The sequence below is a fragment of the Rhea pennata genome, chromosome Z (genome assembly GCF_028389875.1).
Source record: "Rhea pennata isolate bPtePen1 chromosome Z, bPtePen1.pri, whole genome shotgun sequence".
Classification (NCBI taxonomy): domain Eukaryota; kingdom Metazoa; phylum Chordata; class Aves; order Rheiformes; family Rheidae; genus Rhea; species Rhea pennata.
The window spans coordinates 72,312,572-72,338,881 of NC_084702.1; the positions used below are offsets into that span (position 1 = coordinate 72,312,572).

General features: G+C 41.2%; 1 protein-coding gene across 1 annotated transcript; it reads left to right on the top strand.

Annotated features, from left to right (window-relative positions):
* On the top strand, positions 1 to 25,792 carry KIF24 (kinesin family member 24). The gene is made up of 13 exons (XM_062599658.1): positions 1 to 617; positions 4,335 to 4,524; positions 6,417 to 6,514; positions 8,604 to 8,819; positions 10,417 to 10,504; positions 12,658 to 12,779; positions 14,402 to 14,507; positions 17,277 to 17,348; positions 18,723 to 18,832; positions 19,766 to 21,846; positions 21,892 to 22,204; positions 23,144 to 23,237; positions 25,568 to 25,792. The coding sequence occupies exons 1-13, from the start codon at positions 1 to 3 to the stop codon at positions 25,706 to 25,708; spliced, it is 4,248 nt and encodes a 1,415-aa protein (XP_062455642.1). The 3' UTR covers positions 25,709 to 25,792.
* Positions 25,793 to 26,310: the final 518 nt, after the last annotated feature.

Genomic DNA, 26,310 nt, shown 5'->3' on the forward strand with positions numbered 1-26,310 from the left:
ATGGCATCATGCCTTTATGAATGCCTTTGTGAGGCAGAACTTGAAAAATACTATCCCCATTTTGCTGCCTTTGGTCTTCAGAAGATTGATGAACTTGCCAAGGTTTCCATGAAAGATTATACCAAACTAGGGGTCCACAACATGAATGACCGCAAACGTCTCTTTCAGCTCATTAGAATAATCAAAATTATGCAAGAAGAGGAAGATGTAGCAGACTTAAACAAGCAAGATTTCCAAACAAGTGGCCTTATTGTTCAGCCTCAGGCAACCAGATCAGGTCCCCGTAGACAACTGCATTTTGAGTCCTCCTTTGAGAAAAATGATGGAGCTATTAAAGACTCTGAGCCTGAATTATATAGTTCATCTGATTTCAGTGCCAATAAAGAAAGGGACAGTCTAGTGGAAATGCTGGAACACATTCAACCCCATGATTCAGAGCTTATTAGAATAACTAGAAGAGACCTGAATACTCCTGGAATATGCACAAAAAGTGGACTGGACCATGCTACAGTATCTGATGATATTGCTCCTCTCTTGGGGGACTCTGAAACTCCCATAATACAAAGAGTAACTCATATTTCAGGGTATAATTATGGACTACCTCATTCTTGTATCAGGTAATTATTGTTCCCTTTATTTTACCATTTTTTCAAGTTAATCATAATTAGTAATTTCTGGGGAGGAGAATCTGCCTTTATCAACTCCAAATAAGCAAACTGTAATGCTGCAAAAATTGTACAGAACAATGTAAGATCTTATAGGGAGGAGATGTATTAACAAGCACTTCACACTCCAAGTCTGGTAGAATGAATCAGTTGAATTCACCAGCTGCTACTTGCCAAGATTGCCTAAGAATAGTTTTCACTATCTTGCAGGATGTAAGCCTTTGTTTTCTTGGTGTTTCAGGCAGTCTTTTTTTTTCTCATTTTTTTTCCATGTGACTTATCTTGAAAAAATTAATTTCCAAAATAGTGTTGCCTGTGGATGGTAAGTCTGTGAAGTTTTCTCCAGTAAAAATGATGCATACTGTGATAGTTACACTTGTTTGTAAAGAAATTTCTGAACTGGAGCTTTAAAAAGAAATGGAATAAATATAACTGGGACTGGATACGGACAGTAGTGTGAGGGAAGCTTTGCAGCTGCTCCTTGAGCATGTGATCTGTAACATTCATACTGTTCCCAGTGTTGCTAACAGGGGGCTAGTTACCTTTGACCCCTGTAAATCAACTCTGGAAACGTTTGTAGAGCACAAAATAATGTTTATTGGCTTACAATAGGCGGAGTGCAGTGTAAACTAACTGCCTTGAGTCAAAAATTGTGATCTAAGAAGACCTCAGTCACCTACCTCTGAAAGTGTCCAGACTTACTAGGTTTCTGCCAGGTCTCTCCTCTTAAACTGGTTGGGATCCAGGCACTAGCTGTTTCTGCATTTAGATCTCCTGCAGATCCTGATCCAGCAGTCTGAGTGCATTTCTCCCAGCATACATACTGCCAGAATTGAGCTCACTGCCGTGGAATTGTGGCAATTTTGTTTTAAAATGCAGCGAAGAGACTGTCATAAAGATCATAGTGCTAACCTTCAAAATAATAATCTTGTGTAGAGGTTCTGGAAGTCAGGACAATATACCATTTGAGGTTCATGAGCTGCTTCAGAAGTGCATGTGTTTGATCACAAGCAGTAGCACGTCCTAGCTTGAAGTAGAGACGTTTATTAGACCCAAGGTGTCAAGCCTGCCTGAAGATCTGTGCTGCCAACCACCCAATGAGTGGTTACCACCTCCTGCAGGCGAGGGTAGCTGTGTGAAGTGGTGGTGAAAGATGGAGTGTGGGATGATCCACGGAGTCAGGATTGATCACAACTCCCATAGCCTCAGTGGAGCAGATGCTGTTGTCGGAGAGGGAAAGTACTGTGGTGGCCTAGCAGTTAGAGCGCTTACCTGTGAAATGAGAGATCATGGCTTAGAACTGGAAAAAAATTCAACCTTGCCACTCCTGCCTTCCAGAGGAGTGCACTAACCTCCTAAATATAGGATTGGCATCTTGGTGCATTCTCTGTCTCCTCTGGAAACTGAGCCACGGTACCACAAAAAGAGCAGGGTTCACAGGGCTGGAAAATAAAAAATAAAATATAATCTAAGGGACCATAATGCAGTGGACCAGCTGGAGGAATTTGATCCTGAATCTTGCAGTAGACCCACTCTCTCCTTTGTTCTCGCTTTCTTCCCTTTGTTCTTCTCTTTCTTCCAAGCGCATTCTTTTGTGCTTAGCACTAGGGTTCATCTTGTGGGCTTCCTGCATCTTCCTGACATGCCTGAGTTTCTCTTTTCCCTGCTTTGACCACTGAACACATGTTCTGCATTCCAGGCTTGGGACCAGCCTGCTGGCAGTTGGGTTAGTGGTTCCTGACTTGTGAGTGTCCATCCTCTTCACTGAATCCATCTGCATGTCACCTTGGGATTTTGGCCACTCTTAAGTCTAATCTAGCCTAAAGTAACCCAGTACAGTGGAATGATTTAAGACTAAAGAAAGATAAACAGCTCTGTTAATATGTTTAAATATATTTTCCATTTGCCTGCAGCAAATGACTTGATTTTCATGTCAGCAGATAGGACATGGGGATTCTTCTGACTTGTCTAATCAGATCCTAATGATCTGTTTCAAGGTTTGTTTTTTGCTAATAATATAAGAATACATTTTGTCATAAAATATAATTTCTTTTTAAGAAAGGTTAATAGAAAATTAAACCTGAGGTTCAGCATATAGAATTTAAACATATTCTGTCCCCCTACGAAATACTTGTAATCAAATGTGCATCTGTACAAGAAAGAATTTATGCCTTTTATGTTGTAAACAGACCCCCCCAAGTTTTCAGTTTTTCCTTCCTCCAGATTTTATAATCAGACCTTTCTCCATCAAGCTTTTAGAGCAAAACAAAGGCTTTTCTAATAGGTGACTAGATTCAGCCTCTGGTGAAATGAGAAGTAAACTTCAGAGCCTCTGATCATTTGCTGAGAACATCTGGTGTCCAATGATATCCGTAAGCTTATAGTGGCTTATAAGTTAAGTATCTTATTTCAAGTCTTAGGGTTTTTCAGAGGAAAGAAGTTTCCATCTAAGTACAGGGCCTGATCCAGGTCAGCATAGGAAAGCCATACTAAAATTAATAGGAATACAATACAAGTAAAAATTACTTGTGTGAACTCTTTAAAGACTACATCTTGAGATTTATATCTGCATACTGTATGCTTGTGGGGAATCATGCAGTACAGCAGCATTGACATTACAAGCTTGTAGTTGTAATGAGATATTGAATAACTTGTATCTTTGCTCTGTTTTTGTTTTTAATTCACTAGACAACTACTCTGTTGGTTTTTAATCACTACATTAAGATTTTTGGAAGGGCACTTGGATAGCATGGCAGAAATAGTACTTTCAGGCAAGTCAGGGCTTGATTAAAATGATTGTTTCTGACAAGCTGACATTCAAATCTAGGCAGAAAATCATTATTCGTTTGGTTGAAGACAGCTTGAAAAAGGGAAAGGTGAAATGAATACATTTTGGTTACATTCAAACGTATTCCGTATGCTACATCACAAAATGATTTACACAGCAGTTTAATTAATAAAACAAGAAATGACTTTATGCATCTGAGGGGTCCAGAAGGGAACTTAAGGAGACTTGACAAAACACAAGAGTACAACTTCACCTGTTCTCTGAAAGAGCATAATTTTTATGCCACAAGGAACAAGTTGGATAGAAGACCAAAGAAGAGATAATGAAGAGATCAGTATTTCAAGTTTTCTTTGAAATGAATAGGAACGTGGTGATGCTGTCTAGTTTCCTAGTCTGAGACATCTACTTGCAACCTGTGGAACAGCCTATAATTGAGTGAAAGTTGGTATTAGGGGAAAAGCAACTGAATAGTACACCCTCTCCTTTTCAAGATCTGTTTATACTTTTATCTGCACTGAATTAAGTGAACTAATAATGGCTCTGAATAATTTCAATGAGAATAAGTAAATAAGTGAATTAAGTGAAATTGTGTATTTTATCAGCTTGGATCGTATATTTGTAGATAATGGTATGCCAGTCCAGCAACAAGCTCAGGATCATAGCTGTATAAACACTGCTATTTTAACAATGTGCACACAAGTTATTAGTCTAAAAGTTGTTAGCAAAAAACAGTGGAAACTCCACCATGTCACAATGAGGTTTTTTTGGTGAGTGTGGCAGAAATATTTATGTGGTACAGCTAGAAATCCAAGCCAGATTTATGCATATTCTGCATTGTGTAGTAACCTGGTTTAAACTACAAAACTACAATTTTGTTGTAGATCGAATACCTCTGAGAAAGAAACTCCATGGACAGAAAGGGAAAAAATCCGTGTGTGCGTCCGAAAGCGTCCCCTGGGCCTAAGAGAGGAGCGACGTGGGGAGGTTAATATCATCACAGTGAAAAATAAAGAAACCCTACTCCTTCATGAGAAGAAGGAGGCAGTTGATCTCACCCAATATATTTTACAGGTAATGCGTTGCATTTACATTTTATGTTTATGGGCCAGTCACTTGCATGGTGGGATAAAACAAATTGTACGAATGATGAACACAGCCAAGAACCACCTTGGGATTTCAGGGAGGATAAACAGAAAAGGGCTGTCTGTATTTCTTATAAAATAGGCAGTGGGTTCTTCTGTCAGCTCAGCATAACTGTATTTGAATTGCTCCTGATTTTCTGCCAGCTTGTGGCAGAAAACTTGAGAATTTAAGGTCTTCAAAAGCATGTCTCTTGCAGCTTTCTTTGCACATGATAAAATAAACCCCTCTGCTAAATGCCAGTGTTGTAGCAGAACTGCCTGCTGCAGAGTGCCCTAGTAACTTTCCAGGGTACTTCAGTGGGGAGTTTCCTTTTCACACTATTTCAGCACTGTAGTTTGTTTCAATTAATCACTTATACCTTCACCCTCTCCCCTTCTTAGTTCTCAAATGTTTCTGAAAATTAACTTCTCCTTTGATCTTTGTTTCTAAATCCTAAGGATCTCATGCTGTCATAGTTCAAATTCCCAGTTTTGACCGACAGCACCAAGAACAGAACTGATTTCTAGGGAGCAGCAAGCCATACTTGCTCTGCTCTGTATTATTTTTACAATCTGGGTCCTTGGAACAACTGTTCGGAGTATCCAGTAAAAAATCAGTTTGCAGCTCTCTGGGGCCTGGTTCATATACCACCTTTTACAGTATGACACATGCAGCCATTCCAGCCCACTCCCTCCATCTGATTAGCTATATTTGACACTTGTGTGGTGCCTATCACCTTGGTATCTCAGCACTGAAATAACTGCTAGTTTATTTTGTTCTGGTAATAGAAATCTTACTATAAATCAATATTGTCCAATCAGAATTATGCCACGGCAAGAAGGCCGTATCTGTACTGTAGGACCTTGGAGTACTTCCTTGCTTCCAAGTCTGGCTGCTCACCCTACCTCCATCCCTGGTTCCTACAGAAAGAAGGCCAGTGGTGTAGACCAGATGAGATCTGGGGCACACTCCAGCTCTGTGACCTGGGGACCCAAACTGCAGGCCTGTTACAGAGCTCATCTGTGCTGCGAGCCGGGTGTAGCTGTTGAGACTCCCTGGTCTAATTCACACATGTGTTGGTGTGGCTTGTTTGTGCATCGCTGAAATGATTATCAGTCCTGGAGATTTACTACATTAATTTAGCATGTACTGTCTCATTAGAGTGTAATGTTAGACACCAGTCTGTGGAAGCTTTTCTGGAAGTGTGGTATGTTTGTGACTGTCCCCACAAAAAGCATTCTTAACCTAGAAGGACCAAATCCGAAGTTCAAAATGACCTCAGCTGCAGTCTTTCTAGAGACCCTGCTGCTTTGGATCAGAGCCTAAATATTGGTGGGTTTTTCTTCTGCCCTCTTCTGAGATAATGCAGTCTAGCTTTGTTTAGGAATAACTTAGTCTTCCCTGGCATAAAAAGGGTTTGAGTCTGGAGAACAGAGACAGCTAATCACAACTGAGGACTAATTTTGAGTTCTTTTTACTGTTGTAATCTTACAGTACATCTGTGGTTTGATTCATTTCAGGAATAGATGAGGAGTTTTCTATTAATTTTCTCCTGCTTTTTGTCATAAGGCTGCTGTATCTTCTGCTTCAGAATGACGGAAGATTAAGACATCTTTGCTTTCTTTTTTTTTTCTTTCTACCCTCATTCTGTTGATTGGTTGTAATGGTGTGTTCCTGCATATGTGATGCTGCACGTCGAATTTGCCATGTCACTCTGGACCTGATCCAAAGCCATATGAAGTCACCGGAAAGACTTCTGTTATTATAATTTGTCTTCTTATGGGGGTAAAGGGGAAGTGAGACATATTCCTTTTCATGTAAAGATCATGTTTATTTTTCAGCATGTTTTTTATTTTGATGAAGTCTTTGGGGAGTCATGTACCAATCAGGATGTGTATATGAAGACAGCTCATCCTCTCATTCAGCATATTTTTAACGGGTAGGGCATCAGTGCATACATTTGTTATTTTCTGCCTTTCTGTTTTCCAATTTCATGTACTGTTTTAATTTTCCTCTTACTCTTTTCATCTTTTGAAAATACATTCATTTCTCCGTTTCCACATATCCTTCCCCACTTAGAATGCCTTTGTCTGCAATTTTGGTAGAATAAATCAGGAAAAAATTTCTTCACACTCAGTGAGAAGAAATGAAAATTGGGCTTCAATTGTAACAAGGAGTCAGAATGGCCTACCTAGGGAAAAAAAAAAAAAAAAGATGTCAAGATCCTGAAGTCTAATCTCTGTTCTAACAAAGACTTCTGTGTGGCATAGCACAAACTGTCTAGTGCCTCGATTTACTCATCTGTAGAGAAATAATATTACCTCTTTCATGAGATTGTTGTGAAATATTTTTGCATGTATTTGTACAGCTTACGTGGAAATAGAAACTTTAATAAGCTTGTGGTTTATTTTTATTTTATTGATTTATATTTTTAGAGGTTAATTGTAATTACATGCTTCCTGATTAATGGCAAATTGATGGTGGCTTTACATGGGTAATCTTATTTTCATGCAGTGTAGCAAGCTTGAATACAATTATATTTTGAGTCTTTGAAGGCAAGAATGACATGTCCATGCTGAAAACTGACAAAATGGAGCTTTTCATTACTAAAAACCTCTGATTATCAGCAGCAGACACAAAGAATCATGCTCTTGAGGAAAGGAAAGCGAAAGGAGGAGAATAATGTTTATAGCCTGCTGTGTAATAATAATGACTAAAGGCACAGGTTCACGTTACAGCCAAGCCAATAATGCCACCAAGAGAGATGCCACTGTTTTTTTCTCAGCATCCTCCTGCTTTTCTGTCCCTCCTGCCACTTTGCCTTCACTGACATTGGGTCTCATCTGACCCCATGGTGAGCTAATTCAGCAGTCTAAACTGGCAAGAAACTATTCGCTATTAGTGCTGCAGTCACACGTTTTACCCACTTCACTGCAATCAGATACTGAGCCAGCCAAAAACCTTCTAAAAATATCATGTATTCTGTAGTATTTGTTTTTTTTTTTTGTTTTTTGGCTGATTTAGTTCCCGAATCTCTTCACCTCGTAATTGTGAATGCTTGTACAAGAGGGGTGGGAGGGGGAGGTAGGCATGTGTTAACCTCAGCTGAGATGGGCTTGCAAGCCTGCAGAGTCATCCTGAGATCTACTTGATTTCATGTGTGTTCCCCTTATAATGTTAAAGTGACAAAGATGTAGTAAACTGGAATAAGCTGAGATTGTGTTTTCACTAGCTGAAGTGAGGGTACCTAACAGCTCTCTGCCACTGGAAGAGAATGATCATCTTGCATTTCCTTCTCCTAGGACTCCAGGGTCCTACATTCCCTCAAGTTACACAAAGCCAGCTTTAACATATTTTGTGATATTCCAAGAGTTACTTTACTCCACTGAAACAGCAGAAAACTAATCCGTAAAAAATTGAAAAACTTTCTGCTGTTTCAGTACTGTCAAGTCAAACATCAGAGCCAGCACAGAGGATGCTGTAGGTCACATAACTGAGAGCAGAGGAATGAAAGAGCAGAATCTTCCCCTACGCAACAACAGGTTGCCAGATTGACTTAGCTGGGCATGCAGGGCTGCAGCTTGAGATAAACTAACTTTGCTCAGTAAATTATAGTGCTAGGGTGTTAATCTTTGAGAACACTGTACAGAACCTGACTTGTGGCTGTTTTGCAACTTGTGTCACAGTCATTTTTCTCTGTGATTCATAATCAAAAGGATTCCCATTCGCAATCCTACAATATCTCTGTAACATCTGAAGAGTTGGAAAAATAACAATGGATCATTAGCTGCTGTAAATGCATTTTTGGCATGAGGAAAGAAGGAAGAGAGCCAGCATTCTGTGATGTGCCAGCTCTCCATAGGGTGTGCTCGGGAATTGCTGTTAAGTGTTTTGCAGTTTTCCAGACGGAGATGCAAACCAAAACTCATTGCTGAGGGTCATCTCTGTAGATATTTACATTGCAGAGTCCCTTTTAATAGACATGAACACATCAGATATGGCACTAAAAATAAAACTTACCGTTACAGAGGCAATGCAACCTGCTTTGCGTATGGACAGACTGGTGCTGGCAAGACTTACACTATGATAGGTACTCACCGGAACCCAGGACTCTACGCCTTGGCTGCCAGGGACATCTTTAGACACCTGGAAGCACCGCAGTCAAGGAAAGATCTCCTTGTGTTAATCAGTTTTTATGAGATCTACTGTGGACAGCTTTATGACCTGCTAAATGGAAGAAAGAGGTATTTAAATAAAGAGGCATATCATTGTAAAGCTAGGGTTATGAATTGGTTAGTTACTGTTTGTAAATCATTTTGTTACTTTTTGTGTACAATTACATTTAATATATTACCATTTATCATCAATTTTATATATTTATTAAGGTTGTTCCTGGGAGTGAGTTAGTGAGAGGGGAGGGCAGAATCTGGCACTAAATACTATGGCATTGATAGTACTACTGATTTGTGTTATTTTTATGGGGGGAAAAACAAGTAAAAATATGGGCCCTGTTGGAAGTATGATCTCACACTGTTTTGTTTACACTATAATATGCATAATAAAACAACTAAACATATGCAAGTAAAGAAGAAGCCTTCCTGTTGCCAAAAGTCTTTCTGGCGACTGCTGTTGTGTGGTCCCTGTCTTCCCTATGCTTGAGCGTAGCCTCTGGCTGTTCCTCCTGCTGTGCAAATGGAGCTTTGCACTCCAGTAGGGACACAGCAGTCTCTGAGGATCCTGTCAGTCTCCAGGGTCTGCTCACCCCCTCCCTCAGCTCCTTTACCTGGCAGCCCAGTGACTCAAGCAGAGCATACGTCTGCAGGTGGCACTGCTGTCACCTGCCAGCAGAAGCACCCAGCACTCCCCAGGCCAAGACCAGTTCAAAAAGATATGTCCTCCTACAGGAGCTCCATCTGGAGTGGAAATCAAGGCAACTTGAACAACAACAAAAAAAAAGAATACTATGGTCTGAAATCTGAAATAACGGTCGGTTAAGATGTTAGCAGTAAAATCTTTTCAGCATGATCTTGAAGGAAATCACCTGTCAGCTGCAGGCCTTTAGCATCCTTGAGAGCAGTATGCTGAGACCATCCATACTGGAGGGCTCAACCGGGAGGCTTTCTTCCTTCATGCGTGAACATCTGCTCACCTATCTCTGCAAGCATCTCTGTGTATGTGCACATATTCCCTTTTTGCAGAACAGTCTTGCAGGACCTTTTTAATACTGAGTGATAGTTCATGGACTTCTTCTTTGGATATAAGTCAGGTAGTATAACCTGGTCTCAGGAGTGGTTTTACTAGGGAAAGCATAGGCTGTTCTCTGCACGTCCTGTCCTACATGTCACTGATGGGGGAGATTAAACCTTCTGCCCCATATGTGTCATGGCTATGTTCTTCCTGCGTAGTGTAACATTTACTTCTGTGTGATTCATAGCAGAGTTGCCCTGTACTCTGACTCTATAGCTATGGAACCTTGAAAACTTGAACAGAGCAGAAGCTGTACAGTCTGAACTTCCTAGAAAAGGCCAGAGATGCAGTTCAAAGAGAGACAGGAACTCTATAATGTAAATATAATTTATTTGTCTGCTCTACTATATTACTGTTTCCTATTTTAGCAGAAATGCCTTGTTAATATCTTTTTAACAGTGAAATATGAATGGTATGTATTATAAATGAAATAGCTCTTCAGCTCTAAAAATAAGTGAATGGCAATGTTATCTCTCCCCTAATTGGTAGTCTTGATATATATTGCATGTTGTATCATAGCACTGGCATATGTTTCTATTGCTGCTCTTTGAGACTTCATAAATTTCTTTTCTACAAACCGTGTTTCCCTTTCAGACTTTTTGCAAGAGAAGACAGCAAACATGTCGTTCAGATAGTCGGACTGCGGGAGGTTCAGGTGGACTCTGTAGACCTACTGTTAGAGGTAGCCTCTATCTTGGTGCATATTTTGTCTTCTACAGCCCAATTCATTAATTTATGAGATTATTTGTTATGTACTATATGTATATGTTCCTGTTGCAGGCTCTGAACTTGGCAACCTCAGCAGAGCATCGAGGAGCACGGTTAAAAGTGCCTTTATTCAGTCAGCTTCCTGGGTCACTGTAACTAGTGCTTAGTGACACATGAACTGTTGACTTAGAGTTGCTGCTTCTGCTGCCACACCTTAGGGAAGACCTTTGCCAAGAAAAAAGCTGCTGTCACTATCCCAGAAATTAAATAGTGTCTCAGCAAAACAAACACTGAAAGATCCTAGGTGACTCAAAATGAATTTAAAGTCTAAATGCAACTTAATACATCAAGTAAGACAATAAAAGTTGACAAATACTGTGGATGTGAGGGTACAATATACAGTTGGGCAAGTGTAGTTGATCAGTTTATTTTTTACTTGTTTGATGGATCCATATTTTTCTCCAGTATGATTTCTTTGGCTTCTATGAGCTTATGTTTTCTAATTAAAGGGTATGTGGATATGGGAAAACAGATACAAATTTGAAAATTAATAAAACCATAAAATAGAAAAGACTGAAGAATGAGCTTTTGAACTGAGTTGGAATTGAGGTATTACTTAGACAATGGTAGGTGATAACAGCCTTGAAAAATTAGAGCCTTTAAACAGCAGCTGATGTTCAGCACAGGCAAGACTTCAGCCTGCCTCTCCTGCTTGGCTGAGCTCTACAAGAGCATTAGCAAATTTTCTGCTCTGTTCTGCAGTAGGAAAGCTGGTTAAATCTGCCTTCCATTTTTCTTGACTTTGCATAGTTTAATTCCTTTCTCAGTAAGGAATTGTAAATTAAAAGTGCCTGATAGTGTAATTGACTCATTAAAATTGACACAGTGTTGCCCACTTACTCCATTTAATTTTATTCTTTATCTTCTCATTAACTCCAAGCTTCAGGACATGTTGGTGATGCTTCTGCAAATTAGATTGTAAATCTGCTATATAGTTGATTAACACATTCTTCTGTATTATTGCATTCCAAACACAGAAGAGCTATTAAATGACTTTATTCTCACAGGTATCTTGGCAAAAACTAATTTTGTATTGTCCACAGGCTCTTTTGAAATCCAAAATGTCACTAGCTTGACTCAGAACTTTTGAATAGTCTGCAATAGATGTGAGTCTTGAATATATCCATAGTTATTCAATATTCATTGAATTGAATTCATTGTTGGCTTTGGTTCAGAAACTTTCTGTGCATTTAACTCTGGTATAATGTTCGGGTGCTGCAACAGTTTGTTCTGCTGCTGGCTGAGAACTGACTGGCCACTGAAAGGCTAGAGTAATGTGCATCTGTCAACTGAAACCATATGGATTTTGCTAGATTAATATTTTAATTTGTTCTTGCTACCATAAACAGAGTTAATGACTCAGTTTTATGGATGTCCTACTGTAGTTATGTCTAGGCTTCCTGTGATAGTCCTTAAAATTTTGCAACAGAGAATTATCTGGAGTTATATCTTGAAGGTGCTGTTGCCCTTCTGCCATACTTCTGCCCTTTGTTTTCTTATTTTGTTGCTGACCATGAATAGAATTGATCCTTTAGCCTCACTACTTACTCTCGCATTATTTCTATTAGTTGTGGAGAAATGTTTTGGCACTTTGTGTCTTATTATAGAGTGTGGCTCTTGATTTTTCTGGGTAACAGTACCAATCTATGACAAAGGAATGTGAAATTAAAACAACAAAAAAACCACAACAACAGAACCACAACAAATACTCAATCCCATGAGTGTCTGAGGTCATCTCTGCAATATACTTTCTTTCATTTTATAGTCTAAATATTTTGCAAATCAGAGTGAATATGCAGTGCAGTGACTTCTTACCTGCAATATGGTCTCTGAACTCTGTGGTGTCACCACAAGCAAATCCATATACAAAGTTCTGAAAGAAGCATTGGAAAGAATTCAGTCTAAATTAACACCTGCCCTGCACCTAGATTTCAGGGCTATAATGGAGTATTCCTTTGAATGTAAACTAAACTTAAGAGGGCAGGATCTTTTTTTTTTTTTTTTTTTGAGAGAGAGATTACATTTTTATGTACAATTTATTTGGATTTTGTTCCCCTTGTTTTCCAGGTGATTTTGAAGGGGGGAAAGGAGCGTAGCACAGGAGCTACTGGAGTCAACTCGGATTCCTCTCGATCTCATGCTATCATCCAGATCCAAATTAAAGACACAGCCAACAGGACATTTGGAAGGTAAGATTAAAAACAGAACTGTACAATCCGGCAGATATGCCATGTTGCTAACTTGCTGATTTGCACCGCCAACATTTGAGGAGGAAGTCGATCTCGAGGACATCAAGGAGGCAAACTCAAAAGAGATACTGAATTTGTGGGTAACTCTTAAGTTAAACCAGAAGACAGGGTTCAAAGGGAATTTGAGAAGTTTCATAACTCTTTTTTTCTGCTCCAAGGAAGAGTGCTTAAGCCATTCTGGCAAACATTTGTCGAACTTGTTCTTAAAGATTTCCAGTGGAGTTTTACTGCCATCTTGAGACAATCAAATCCATCCCTTCATCTTCAGTGTTAGAAAGCTTTTCTTGTCTGGCATTAATCTGGCCCAGGGTAAATATCTGCAGTGGTCACCTCTACGTGTGAGCTCATCACTTTTGAAGTCAGCGAAAGGAAAGAGTCATTTCTGGGACCTGGTTCATCCCATTCTGCATAGTCATCTAGAACAGATCAGATGGAGTTGCCTTTAAAGGCACCTTTCTCTCCTGGGGTGACTAGCCCAGGGGGAGGTGTTTCCATTCAAGAAGTCTCCTTTTGGTCAGAGAAATCCTAGTAACTCCCCTAAACCTCTCTGATAGCTTGAGCATGCAATTCTGATGCTATCTGCCTCAGACAAAAAAATAAAGCAGTTTACTTCCTCTTGTGGCTTTCACTTTACATATTTAAAGACTGTAATTGTGTCTTTACTCAGTCATCACTTCTCCAGACTAAACAATCCCAAGAAATAGTCTGATTAAAGGCATCTAAGTGTTTACGTTACTACTGAGTGCCCAAAAATGTTCTGACTCACTGTCCCAACAAATACGAGGCAGTCTTCCTCCCCAGGATCTTCCTGTAAATACAAGGTGAAAAGTTAGAGCAACAAATAGTGGAAAGGAGCAAGGCAAAGGCAGAGCAGGCAGGCTTGAAAATAGAAGTGTATGTGGTTATGTAGGTGTGGCATGTGTGCTATTTTTTGTTATTGAAAGAGAAATGGAACTGGAATGGGGAAAGGATCCCAAAATATGCCTGTAAGAGAAGTCAGAGCTGTTCTAGAATATGAGGAAGGGCAGAGGAGAAGAAGTAGCACAGCAGTAGAGTATTGCATCCAGAACCAGGGGACGTGAGAAGGTCTAGTAGAAATCTGAGGAAGAAGGGAAACAGGAGCAGTGAAAGCTCAATGCATTACTTACTATACTGGAAATTTCTGTACATATCGCCCTGAATTCCCATTTGACTAGGCAGATGTCTGTTTTACCTGGAAGGAGACTCAAAAAGTTTACCATTTCTTTAACTGTGTTCTTAGGAAGCTACAAGAACAAGGATTATCTAGAGAGATGTATGCTTTACTCATGTAAATAGCTTTACCATAAGACTGGAGTCTCTTATCACATGCAATTAGACTGTCTGTTATGACTGTGTTAGTGCCATAACACTCTGACACTGTTCCTGGAGCTGCTTCTATGCTTATTTTGAGGCCTCGGATGTTTTCAGTCAGTTTTTCTCCTTGTTCAATGGTAGTTATTTCTGATTAGTCTTCTGATGTCATTTTTTTTTTAAGAAAAGAAAACAAGCCCCTAAGATAAATGCAAATTTGTTTTTCCTAGGATATCATTCATTGACTTGGCTGGCAGTGAAAGGGCAGCTGATGCCAGAGATTCAGATCGACAAACAAAAATGGAAGGAGCAGAAATAAACCAAAGCCTTTTAGCAGTAAGCTACTAGCATGCCTGGGGAAGGTTTTGTAATTAATTTTTTGTGGGGCTTTTATGTTGAGAAGAAACCACAGAATAGCGTGTATATGGATCCCATGGCAGGTGGGGAGAGAAACAAGCATGAAGTACTAAGTGTTCCCAGTTTAACTGTGGTGCCCGAAAGGCAATTTAAGAGGGGAAAAAAATTATGGGATGAAAATCAAATCTTTCTAATGCATTTTTAGAGCAAGTCAGGTAAACATAGCATAGAAAATATTAGGTATACTATCATATTTTATATGGAAGTTTTAGGTCCCTTTTGCTTACAGAGATTATTAGCTTGAAATTGCCATATTTGTTTCCTAAAAGCACATCTGTTTCTGCTGCTTATTTTCACCTCTTGAACTCAGATTTCTTTAACAAACCAGGAAGGAAGGACTTAAATACTCAAGAGCATAGGATATAGGAGTTCACAGGTGGGCAGAAAGGAACTGGAGGAAATGCACTCTTGATGTAAACTGTCTTCTGTAAGTGTACACAGTTATGTAAAGAAGGATAAGGAGCGGAGAAATGCCATCTAAGATAAAGCAGAAATGCCTCTAGAAATTGTGCAGCAAGCTTTACATGCCCTTTAATTCAAATTAACACAGCTCATTGGTGGAGAGAGGACTTCCCTAAATGAGAAAAGTGATACGCAATCAGAAAGCGTGAAACAACAGTGCGGAAGTCGCTATGCGCAATCATCATTTGTTTATGCTCTTAGCTTGCAGTAAATAGGGCTTGGCTTATTCTGCTTTGAAAATCAAAAATGTTTTTTTGCACAGAGCCTTTCTGACTGTGGAATAATATCATGTAAAGCAAATGTATTTGCGTGCTTCTCACTTTCTTGAGTACTTGCTGATGAATAACTGAGTGGCAAGGGAGGCAGAATCTGAATTTGAGTCTGTTGCTTTTCTGTGTGACCCTCATAGTTACAGTATGTCCCAGTTTATCTGTTTGAAATACAGAAATGATTCTTGAGGACTGAGGCTTAACATAGGTTTGCAAAACTGTTTTAAAAATAACTTTTAAATGAGACTGCTTGTATTATTGCTATTGTGTGAAGCTGAGTAAATACCTGGTAATAATCTACCAATAGCAACGGCATTAACTCATTAAAAGCCATCTTTTGAGTAAGTCTACATGACCTGCAGTCTGCAAAAGCTTAGCTCTATTCATTTATTATCATAATGTTCTCTTCTGGCCTTTAAATATATGAAGTTTAAAGTTTACTGTTGGTTTTAATATGCATGTTGATTTCAAGTAGAAGAAATTCAGATACCGCAGTTATGAGAAGCAGTATCAAACATTAAAATAGTTTGACAATCTTGTACTTACTTGTTAGAGGTGGGCTTTGTAACAATATGCAGTAGAAGTGAGAAATATGTGTCATTTAAGTGGGAGTTGTTCCTTTAAATGTAGAAAGGCTGCTTTATACTAATATCACCATGACAATTCTGTAATCTGTTTATTTTTCCCTCAATGTTTGCTTTTATAATGATTTGCCTCATGGCTGTACATACTTCTGCCAGTTTTAGAAAGCATCCAAGCCTGATATGGAGTGTGATGCTATTGTGCTTGTGCCAGTGAAAACATGACCAAAAGGACACACATTTAAGTTTGAAAATGACATCTTTTCTAGGCCGGTAATAAATCAAGAGATGTTTCCTCAAGACTACGAGCTATCTCTGGTGATGGTTATTAAGAAGGAGAGATCTGATGTGTTCTGTGAAATGCATGGTTGCAGCCAGCCGCTCATACTCTGTTAGTTTTAATGGGAGTTCTGTGGCTGTATCTCTACTCCCTGGGAAGTCTGTTGCTTCACTCACAGTATTTTGTGTGTATAGTTCTTATTAGCCAGGCAAAAGGCATAGTGAAATATTTGTTTAGACAGACAGGCTGCATCTGTACTACCTTCTGAGCAGGGGCTTGAATCTGGGCTTGAACCCAAGTTGCCTTACATCTAATTACTTGGCTGCTGGCCCAAGCTCTCCCCTGTAGTTAAGTTTGGGGCTCTGTGCTGGTGCAGAGAGGAGATGGTTTCAGATCCGCCTTCTCCTAACGCAGCCCAGTGTACCCACACTTACAGGGTACATAGATGGGATATCTAGCTGGCATGGGGAGGAATATGCCCACATTTGCTTATGCCACTTTTGGCTAAAGATGAACATAATGCCCAAATGGAATAAGGAATTTGCACTGTTTCTGTCCATTTTTTTTTTCCAGAAGGAAAGGAACTTATTCTAGAAGAAATCTTTTTGAGAAGGAGCTCAAAAAAGCTCTGTTCTGGATTTATACACCTGTATCGTCCTAGGGATACACATGCCTGGCAAGCTTTAGCATAGTCTAGCATGGACTCGCCTGATCTGATTCTAGACAAGTTAGCTGTGGTGGAGGCAGCAGGCAGTCTACTAAGCGTGGAGCTTAGTGTTTGCTGAACATGTGTGTTTTTATTCATCTTCTTGGACGTGTTCTGTATAGCCCATAAAGCCGACAGGCTGGGCTGGCTTATGCTCTGTGCTGCACCTTTGCTCTTTGTGAGTGCAGGTAAACTGCTGTTAATCCCTGAACTAGCTAGAGCTAGTCTTGCACTGCTGTGGCTGTGATGCAGACACCCCCTGCAAGGGATGTCACGTGGTAGGAGCCAAAGGCACATAAGGGAAATAGCAAATCTGTAAGTTAGGTATGATGAAATTCAGTTCCTCTCCAGCTTGTGATTAATGTGTTTTTCCCCTTTTTGTTTTGGTAGCTAAAGGAATGCATTCGGGCACTGGATCAGGAACATGCTCATACACCTTTCCGCCAAAGCAAATTAACTCAGGTAAAACCAGCAAGAAGACAGCAGTAGATATTTCCCTGAGGAGGGCGAAATGAAAAAATATGCTGTTATTAAACCTTTGAAAAACACAGAAATGAATAACTTTTCCAAACATTAAAGGTAATCACAGAGTTAAAGCCAACTGTCAGCAAGAAATAAAATCAATCTGGAGGACCACTTCACCAAAAGTGCGCTAACACCCAAACTCCGTGATTGAGTCCTCTCAGTCCTGTGTGAATTTTTGCATAAACAGCCCTATGGACTAGCTGTCAGCAGATACTCAGTTTGTGTACATCTACATAACCAGACTCTAAAGCGTTATCATTCATCTCCACCCGCTCTATCATCAGTCTTGCATCTTCTGTGCAGTAACAGTCAGGGGAGTTTTGATCAACGTTTCTTTACTCTAGTTGTAACATATGCTTCATTCCTCAAAACATATGGGCACCCTTGTGGCACCTGGTGCAAGGGTTTGTTCGGAGCACTGATTAACACTTGTATTCATTTTAAGTTGTAAACAAAGAATTACAAGACAAATTGAGACATGTGGACTACGTAAAAAGAGACGGTTATTGTGTGTCACTTGAGTCATGTTAAACTGCCTCTGTGCACACTTAATTCATGGGAAACATCAGATAACTGAGTTAACTTTTTATATATTCTGAGCAGAGCTAAATCACTTTACCAGTGATTACTTTCTCCCCAGTACAAGAGAGATACGGTGCTACTGGAGAGAGTCCAGCATAGGGCAGATGCTGCAGCCCTCTGATCATCTTTGTAGCCCTATGAGGAGCGGCTGCGAGAGCTGGGCCTGTTTAGCCTGGGGAGGAGAAGACTGAGGGGGGATCTTATCAATGTGTACAAGTACCTGAAGGGAGGGTGTCAGGGGGACAGGGACAAACTCTTTTCAGTTGCCCTGTGTGACAGGACAAGAGGCAATGGGCAGAAATTGAAGCACAGGCAGTTCCGCCTGAATGTGAGGGGGAATTTCTTCCCTGTAAGAGTGACGGAGCCCTGGCACAGGTTGCCCGGAGAGGTTGTGGAGTCTCCTTCTCTGGAGCTCTTCAAGGCCTGCCTGGATGCAACCCTGTCTACCATGCTCTAGGTGACCCTGCTGAGCAGGGAGGTTGGACTAGATGATCTCCAGAGGTCCCTTCCAATCTTACAGATTCTGTGATTCTACCACATATTTTGTGCAAAATAGTATGTACAGGGAGTCTAATACACAGTAATCTGCTCAAGTAGTTTTTTTAAATTGCAAGTCTTGATCCTATGGGTTCTAAATTTTTATCCCTTGTTGTCTGAAAATAAATATGTGAATTACTGAAAATGTTAACCTTTTTTTTTTTTTTTTTTTTTTTGTCCTTCCGCTCTTAGGTCCTAAAGGATTCTTTCATTGGCAATTCCAAGACATGTATGATAGCCAATGTATCACCTAGCCACATAGCTACAGAGCATACACTGAACACTTTGCGATATGCTGACAGGTGGGTAATGTAGTTCAAACTTGTTAAAAAAAAGGAAGGGTTTTCTTGCAAGAAAAAAGTAATGTATAATGTGTTTGTGATTATGTTTTAGTTTGATATTGGAAATGCTGAGTTAAGCAAGAAATGCAATTTTCCTGATGGAAATACAATCCTTACCTGTTCCACTCTTATGTTGGATCATAAAATTCTCTAGGTCTTGTAACTCCTTTCTGATGACAGCTTTCAGAGATGAAAATACCACCATGCTTTCTGTAACTGCAGGATTGCTAACCTCCGTACTCAAAGTTTTGTGTTAGTCTTTTATTGTAGTTCTTTCTAGTGTGTGTTAAAGCCTTTCACCCTCCCTTCTACACAGGAAGAGATAGATTGCAAGCTATGGAGTGCTAGCGTTAAGAGAAGTATTAGGGGCTAGAGAAGTAAAAAACAATTTAAAGAATAGGGTGACACCAGTTAGAGCAGCTCTTCACAGTTGCATAGATGAGTCTGATCCAGGAATAACGTAGCCTGTACACACATCCCCCGACCTAATTAGCTATACCACAACTACTCCAAAAGCTCTGGTATGTGTCCTGCGAGGTTACGTGTTGTGTTAGTGGGAGTACCAACTTGATTTGAGCTGGTACTGTGCCATGCCGCATGATAAAGTGCGGAAATGCAACCCTCTTCCACTGAAATTGAATAGAGGCCATTTTCACTCACTTGGCCTGTTATGTGTTGTTCAAGGAAGCACTTTAAAATGCTATATGGACCTTTCCAGAAGCTCAGGCATTTTGGTACAGTTGTTTTTGATGCCTGCCTGGGTCACTGATAATTTGAACATAAATCATGGCATTCAATTAACTGCTTAGCCTTGATAGGCCAAAGAATTAGTTTGTTCTGAAGGTGCTGTTATTTATATGAAAGCATGACATCTAAAGCCAGCCTCATTTACAGGGTCAAAGAGTTGAAAAGGGGGATTAAATGTTCTACCCCCGTCACAAACAGACGTCGGATAGCTGGAAATGTATCTCCAAAACGTATCCAAAACTCTCCCTCTTTGCCACCTGGGGAAAAGAGCTCTCCAAAGAAAGTGAAGCTAGGCCTCCAGCATCCTTTAACTGCTACAAAAACAAAAACATGTCCTTCAGCACTCCAGCCACCCAGTGTCCCTTTTACCTCGACCCCCAGGGGAGTCAACAAAGGGCATGTCTGCAGAGGAAATCCCAGCTCACCATGGTTCCACCACACTAGCCCAGTTAAGGGAGTCCTACGAATAGGGCAGCCCCTGAAGAAGAAGGATGATGATCTGTCGCCCCACTCTGAAAAGAACCACACTGCAAAGGATTTTATCATAAAAAATGCTGCCATGGCAGAGACAAAAGAAAGTGGCCAAAGAGACAAGTATGTGCAAGATAAACCACCTGGCCAGTGCCTGAAAGTCCAGACAGTGCAACCTGTGCAGAAACAGCTTGTTTCTAGAGGTGATTTTTCCTTTGGAGATGGAAATCAGCCTTCTGATGGCAATCTGGCGTGGGGAGATGCCTTTGCTAAACAGTGTGGTGAAACCTGGACAAACCTCTCTTCGTTTCAGAAGGAAAGGGAGGAGCATTTACGCCTTTATCACCAGCAGTTTCAGCAGCCACCTATCCTACAGCAAAAGTTGAACTACCAACCTCTTGAGAGATTTTTAACTCAATACAAGCCCCAGGAGATTCAAGTGCAGCAGGAGCCGAGCCTTACTCCCACAGACCTGAGCAAAGAGGGAATGCAGCTGGAAGATCTGGATGACAGTGATTTTAGTGAAGATTCTTTCTCACCTGTCTGCAGTCAAAAGAGCATGAAAAGAAGAAGCCCCAATGAATGCAGCCAACATTCATTTTTCCTTCATCAAAGAGAACAAGGAACTGAGGAAGAACAGAAAGACCAAAAGAGACAAGATTTACTGTTTAAATACTCAATTCCTGTGCAAGAACATGAACTAGATGACAGCTGGGATTGTAGCAGGAGCTGCCCAAAGACAGAGGAATCCATCAAAAATGCAGGTGGATGCAAAACTCCATCAGACTGGAGCTATGACTTAACTATTGAGTCCTCTGCAAGCAATACTGCAGAAAAACCTTACTGCCTGAAAGAAGATCTTGCTTGTAACTGGAAAAATGGCAAAGATTTCCCAGCTGATCACAAACAATGCAAGCCCAAACACAAATGTATCATTTGTTCCAGTGAAACTACCTTGACTGCAGAAAAGGAGGCTCCAAACCCATGTGTTTCTCCCATATTGAAATCAGGAACTGCAGAGTACAAAGAGCTCAACCTCCTGCGTAAGCAGAAGGAAGATTGCACATTGGATAGACAGGCTGCCCTTGCAGGAGACCTAAAATGGAAAACTCAAAAAAATGGAGTTAGCTATTGTGGAGCTTCCAGTAATTCATCTGAGTTAACTTCTGAGATAGCGGCCCCTCTCACAGTAACCCTTCTTGACTATGAGGAAGCAACTGATGCCGAGACTGTGTCTTCCAACCAGGGAAAGTCTCCCCACGTGAAACAGATGTTGAACAGGAACATACCTGGTTCCCAGAAAAGACTTGAGGAAGAGGCCTGGCAGTGTACCAGAAACAGAGCTCTGACGGACAGTATGTTGGAGCTGGGGGAGCAAATGCGTCGCGGTGGAAAGAACCGTTTCTTGCAGCGTTTCCCGCAAATGGGAGACAAGTGGTTTTCACCCACAGGCTGTGATGTGAAGCCGTGCTGCTGCCTTCTGGGCTCGGGCTCATTAAATCAAGGTGCTGTTCGCAGTGTATTTGTTGGAAATGAAGCCCTGACAGAAACATCTGCATCTGAATCCAGGGACTCCTTGGGAGAAAGAGAGGGTGGTTTGCTTCTCAGTAACTCAGTGTGCAAAGAATACTCAGATAGGGGACAGTGTGATGCTAATGGTAAAGATATTGCTGGTAGTTCAGGAAAATCTGATTCAAATCAAGGACACAATGTTGAGCCCATGGATCAGGAAATACATACTAATATTCCTGAAAAGAGTTATTTTTCAGGTGCACCATGCTTTCCCAGTGTGGGAAATACAGATTATACAGTCCAGTCCCCATCTCAAGAAGGCAGCCTGCTGCTGCAGCCCGCGTCAGGACTGAGGAACCAGGACTTCAGTCGTTCTGAAGACACAGCTGAGTTGCTCAGGAGTGAGGAAATTGGGTTGCTTAAGAACAAATTGATGCAGAGTATTTTTACGCAAGACACTTTTGCTGCAGATTCAGAATCTGCTTCCAAAGAGATTAAGCCATCAGCAAATGAAAATAGCCCCTCAGGCCTGCCCAACGTCATCTTCCCGAGTGCTACATCAGAGATGGGAAAGCAGCAGCAGGAAGCCCTGGAAAAGGCGCAGTAAGTCTTACTTACCACTGTAGTTTGTCATTGAGCTTAGAAATTCTAGACACAAATGTAATACATCTGCCTTTATTTGTATATCATGCTTTTATGTACTTTATAAATGTTAGGAAGTCAATTAATCTATAAAATAATTATTTAGTAACATGAAGGATAATTTATAGTCGTTATCTTTTGTAAATATGTGATTGACTGTTATTTAGTGATATTTTAAAATCTCACAGGAAGCCAATTATTCCATTAGCGCTTCCTCGGATAACATTAGAGGAATGAATAGTATAATACAAGCTGAAATTCTCCGTAACTAATTGGCTTCCTGTAAGATAGAAAGTACCTAAAATATATCAAAACTGCCCGTGAAGAAGCAGGTGATATGGACAGAAAAACAGCTAGAGCAGCAAGCGAGTCCATGAAGATGCAGATGTGCAGCTTCAAGGTACTACAGGCCAGGCATTGCCACTGCCAGCTCCCGAGGACTAGACTGCGTTCAGTCCACATAAAATGTACGGTAGGCCAGGGAAACTCACTCGAAGGAATGAACAGCAGCACAGCTTTCCTGCTGTGCTTGGTTTTTTGCCAAAATGGTTTTCAACCTCATGGTCTTACCAGGGAGGGTTGTTTTTTTTTTTTTTCCTTTCTAGGTTTCCCTACGGTAAAAGGCAGTATGTGTTCCTGTGCTGCCTCTGCTAACAGGAGGCTACAGTCACTCCTCCCAGAGCAATCCACAGTCATCAGGCTCTTTACCTGTAGCTCAGACAAGTAGAGTCCACCATACATCAAGAACCACTCTGTGTATGCGTGCCTGAGTGCCAGCAACCACCAGCAGCAAAATTTCTTCGGGGATATTCCTCCTTTTTAAAAGCTTATCAGAGCTTCGTAGTAGTTACAGATAGAGCGGCAGCCTGAGTAACCAAGGGTATGCTTTATGTTAATCAGACAGGCTATGATTCGAGCCCATCGGCAGCAGCTGGATGAAATGGCATCCTTGTGCTTTAAGGAAGAGTGCTTGATAAATCAGGTGTCAGCAACGGTAAGTTTTTCGGGTGATGATTTCAATACCCATTGAATCTGCATAAATTACTCTTTAATCTGAATCAGTGACATCTCTCGTGTTCTTCCCCTTACCCTCTGGTGCTTCCCTGAGTCCTAGGAGGCAGCTCATTTTCAGGACTTGTCCTGTCTTTGCCGGTCTCCACTCTGCCAGGTCCTTGGGGGAGAAGGAGGCTGATGGGCCAGCTCTGGACTGCTTGTCTCTGCTAAGACAGCTCTCTCTTGTCTTGCGACGTGGGTACCAAACTGTACCAAACAGGGTTTCTTCCCGTGTGAGGTTTTTTTTCCCCTTTACAGGCTGGACCATGTGAGTCAATAGTACGGAAAGCAGCACTCCCGTAAAGCATGACAGTGGGATGTCACGGTTGGTGGTGAAGTGCCCCATTGCCACTTCCTCCTGGGAGTCCCGTGCTTATCACATTGCAGATGTGCCAACCCCGATCAGCACGGCCTTGCTCGCTCGTTTGCTCTAGCTGCTGTGCTTATTGGCTCCCTCAGCTGTTAGTTTCTTCTGTCACTCAGGGGTTTCTTGGCTTGTCCTTGTCTTGGATTACAACAGTAAAGGCTTGACTGTAAAGACTGGCGCCCGCATGGCCCCTCTGCTGGTCAGGCAGTTCAGGTACTCTGGTTTCTCTTCAGATCATATTCTGTGATTGCTCCTGCTTCCTGATAGGCGCATGCCGCAGTTGTGTGACGAGCCTCTCATCTCCCACCCAGACTGCTAACGTTTCCCAGTGACAGCCTCCTGCCTTCCTTGTTCCCAGGCCCTAGCAGTAAAACCAAATTCCACTACTGCATTATATTATCAAAGCCATTTTTCTTCCTATCACAGCTTCAAACATGAAATTCAGCTACAGGGAATTCAGCTACTCTTGCCTCAGGCAATCCAGAATGGCAGCCACCATGTGGCTAATCTGCTGTGATTTCCAGCTGACAGCACTGTGCATGAGATGTAGTACCAGAAACATAGCAGTTCAGGAAGGTGCACAACAGGCATGAGCTGTATTAATTTTGTAGCAGAGGCTGAGGTGATACAAAGCATTTTTTTTAATTATATAAGGTTGTTTCTTGTCAATTCTGTTGCTCAATAGAGACTGCCCTTCCCCACCCCTCAAATCCATATGTTCGCCCCAAACAGTAATAACTTTGGCGCTAGCAGGAATGTGGTGCTGCTGCTAGGCCTCCAGCAGTGCGTGAATAGCTTTTGCTTGGTAGTGTCACTTCACAGCAGGACCTTTCCTTGGCAATGAATAGCTTGGACTTCCCAGGTCAGTTTGTCCTCCATCAGCTTTCAGATAGCTGCCACTTCACTAGCCATAAAACCTGGGCCACAGAGGGACTCCAGCCAACACCCAGCACATTAGCACATGCTGAACCAAGCAGTATTTAAATTGCTTAACAAAAAATCAGCCAGGGCAGCTAGGTTGGTCTTCATTACCTTGCTGATGTCTGCAGGACAAGGTGTAGTGCCGAGTCCTGCATGCAGGACTTTTTTACGCAGGAGCAGTTGAAGTCCCTAGCCCTGAGAACACTGACGCTTCCCCAGTTTTTAGACTCTGACCTGTGAAAAAAGGCACCAAACTCTTGTCATCAGGCAGGAGCAAATCTGAATGCTCCTTTATTAACACAAGCCTTGCTTAAAAATAACTGCCTCAATTTCAGTTTGAGGTGCAGTTTCAGATCATACTTTGTCTAATTTTGTGGCAGGTTGCTATGGAAAGCCGTGGCCTCTCCCTAGGCCATACCTTGCTGCTGTTTCTCATGTCCGATCTAGCAGACCTGCAGCTATGCAGGGGTTAGACTGGCTCTGTGACCTGATGTAAAACAATCCTTCCCCTCTCCCATGAATGTCTTTTTTTTTTTTTTTTTTCTGTCTGAGCACTGCTGATCTTCATGATTGTTAGCTCCAACATAAGAGAGGTGTCAGGAACGTGGGAAACAGCAGATTCAGTATGTTGTAAAAATGCATCTCAGATGATTAATACCTGCACCAAACCATCTAAAAGGTAACCTGTGTAGAAGGGTGACAGCAGGAATTGTATTCCTCCTTTTTTTTTTAAGTCAGTGTATTAGACAGCTAACGGAAAAAAACTACAAGAGTAAATTAACTTCAGTAATTGGGGGCATTGAACTTTGCTGTATTTGAGAGTCAGTACTTTAATAAGGAAATACTGAGTAAGTAAGTCTATTTCACTGTAGAATAGAAAACATTATTTTATGTAGTGCTGCAGTACCTCATAAAATATGCTGATTTTCTCTGACTTGCTACTGCTGTTTTTTCCCAAGCTTTCCTTTTGTTTTTCTCTCCAGGATTTTCAGAACTTTGTGACCAAGCTGGATGAAATCTTGATACTGAAGTCAAAGTGCATCCAAACCATGCGAGCCCAGCTTAAGCGCTATTTAGCTTCTCCTGGCACTGACAGAGTCTTGCAAACACCACCGCCAGTTTAGCTCTTCTTTGCTTACACATATGCCCTATGTGCAAAGACAGTTATGGAAACAGCCAGCTGGTGCTCCACCACATTTGGTGCTGCAAAGTGTGGGTGGGTAGGGGATAGCTTTTGGGTTGATATTTGCAGTTAGTATATATTTTAGAAAAGGATGGAGAGAATTTTGAGTAAGGGAGAGGAATGCTTGTCACCACAAGCTTTGTGCTTGCTTAAAACGAGTAAGCCAAGTTCTTAAGAACAGTTCAACAGCCTTTAAGTATCTCACCAGGCAGTCCAGAGTCCAGTCCACAGTATTCACAGCAGCTTCTCACATACTAAAGGCACTTTTCTGCTGCCAAGAAAAAAAAAAGGGTGGTGGGGGGGGGAAGAGTAGAGAGAAAAAAAAAACACTCTGAAACCAGACACAGCTCTGAATAGAAATATTCAAAAGCTATCCAGAAAAGCATGTTGGCAAACAGAAGTGAGGAATCAGAGGGGAGCCACTGTTTAAGTACACTAAACAACTAGACCAAAAGTAAATGCAAATCAAGGTAGGACAAAAGGTGCTGATGCTTTCAGAAGATGGAAGGCTCTTGCTGCACTTGTTCTTTGCTTGGGACTGAC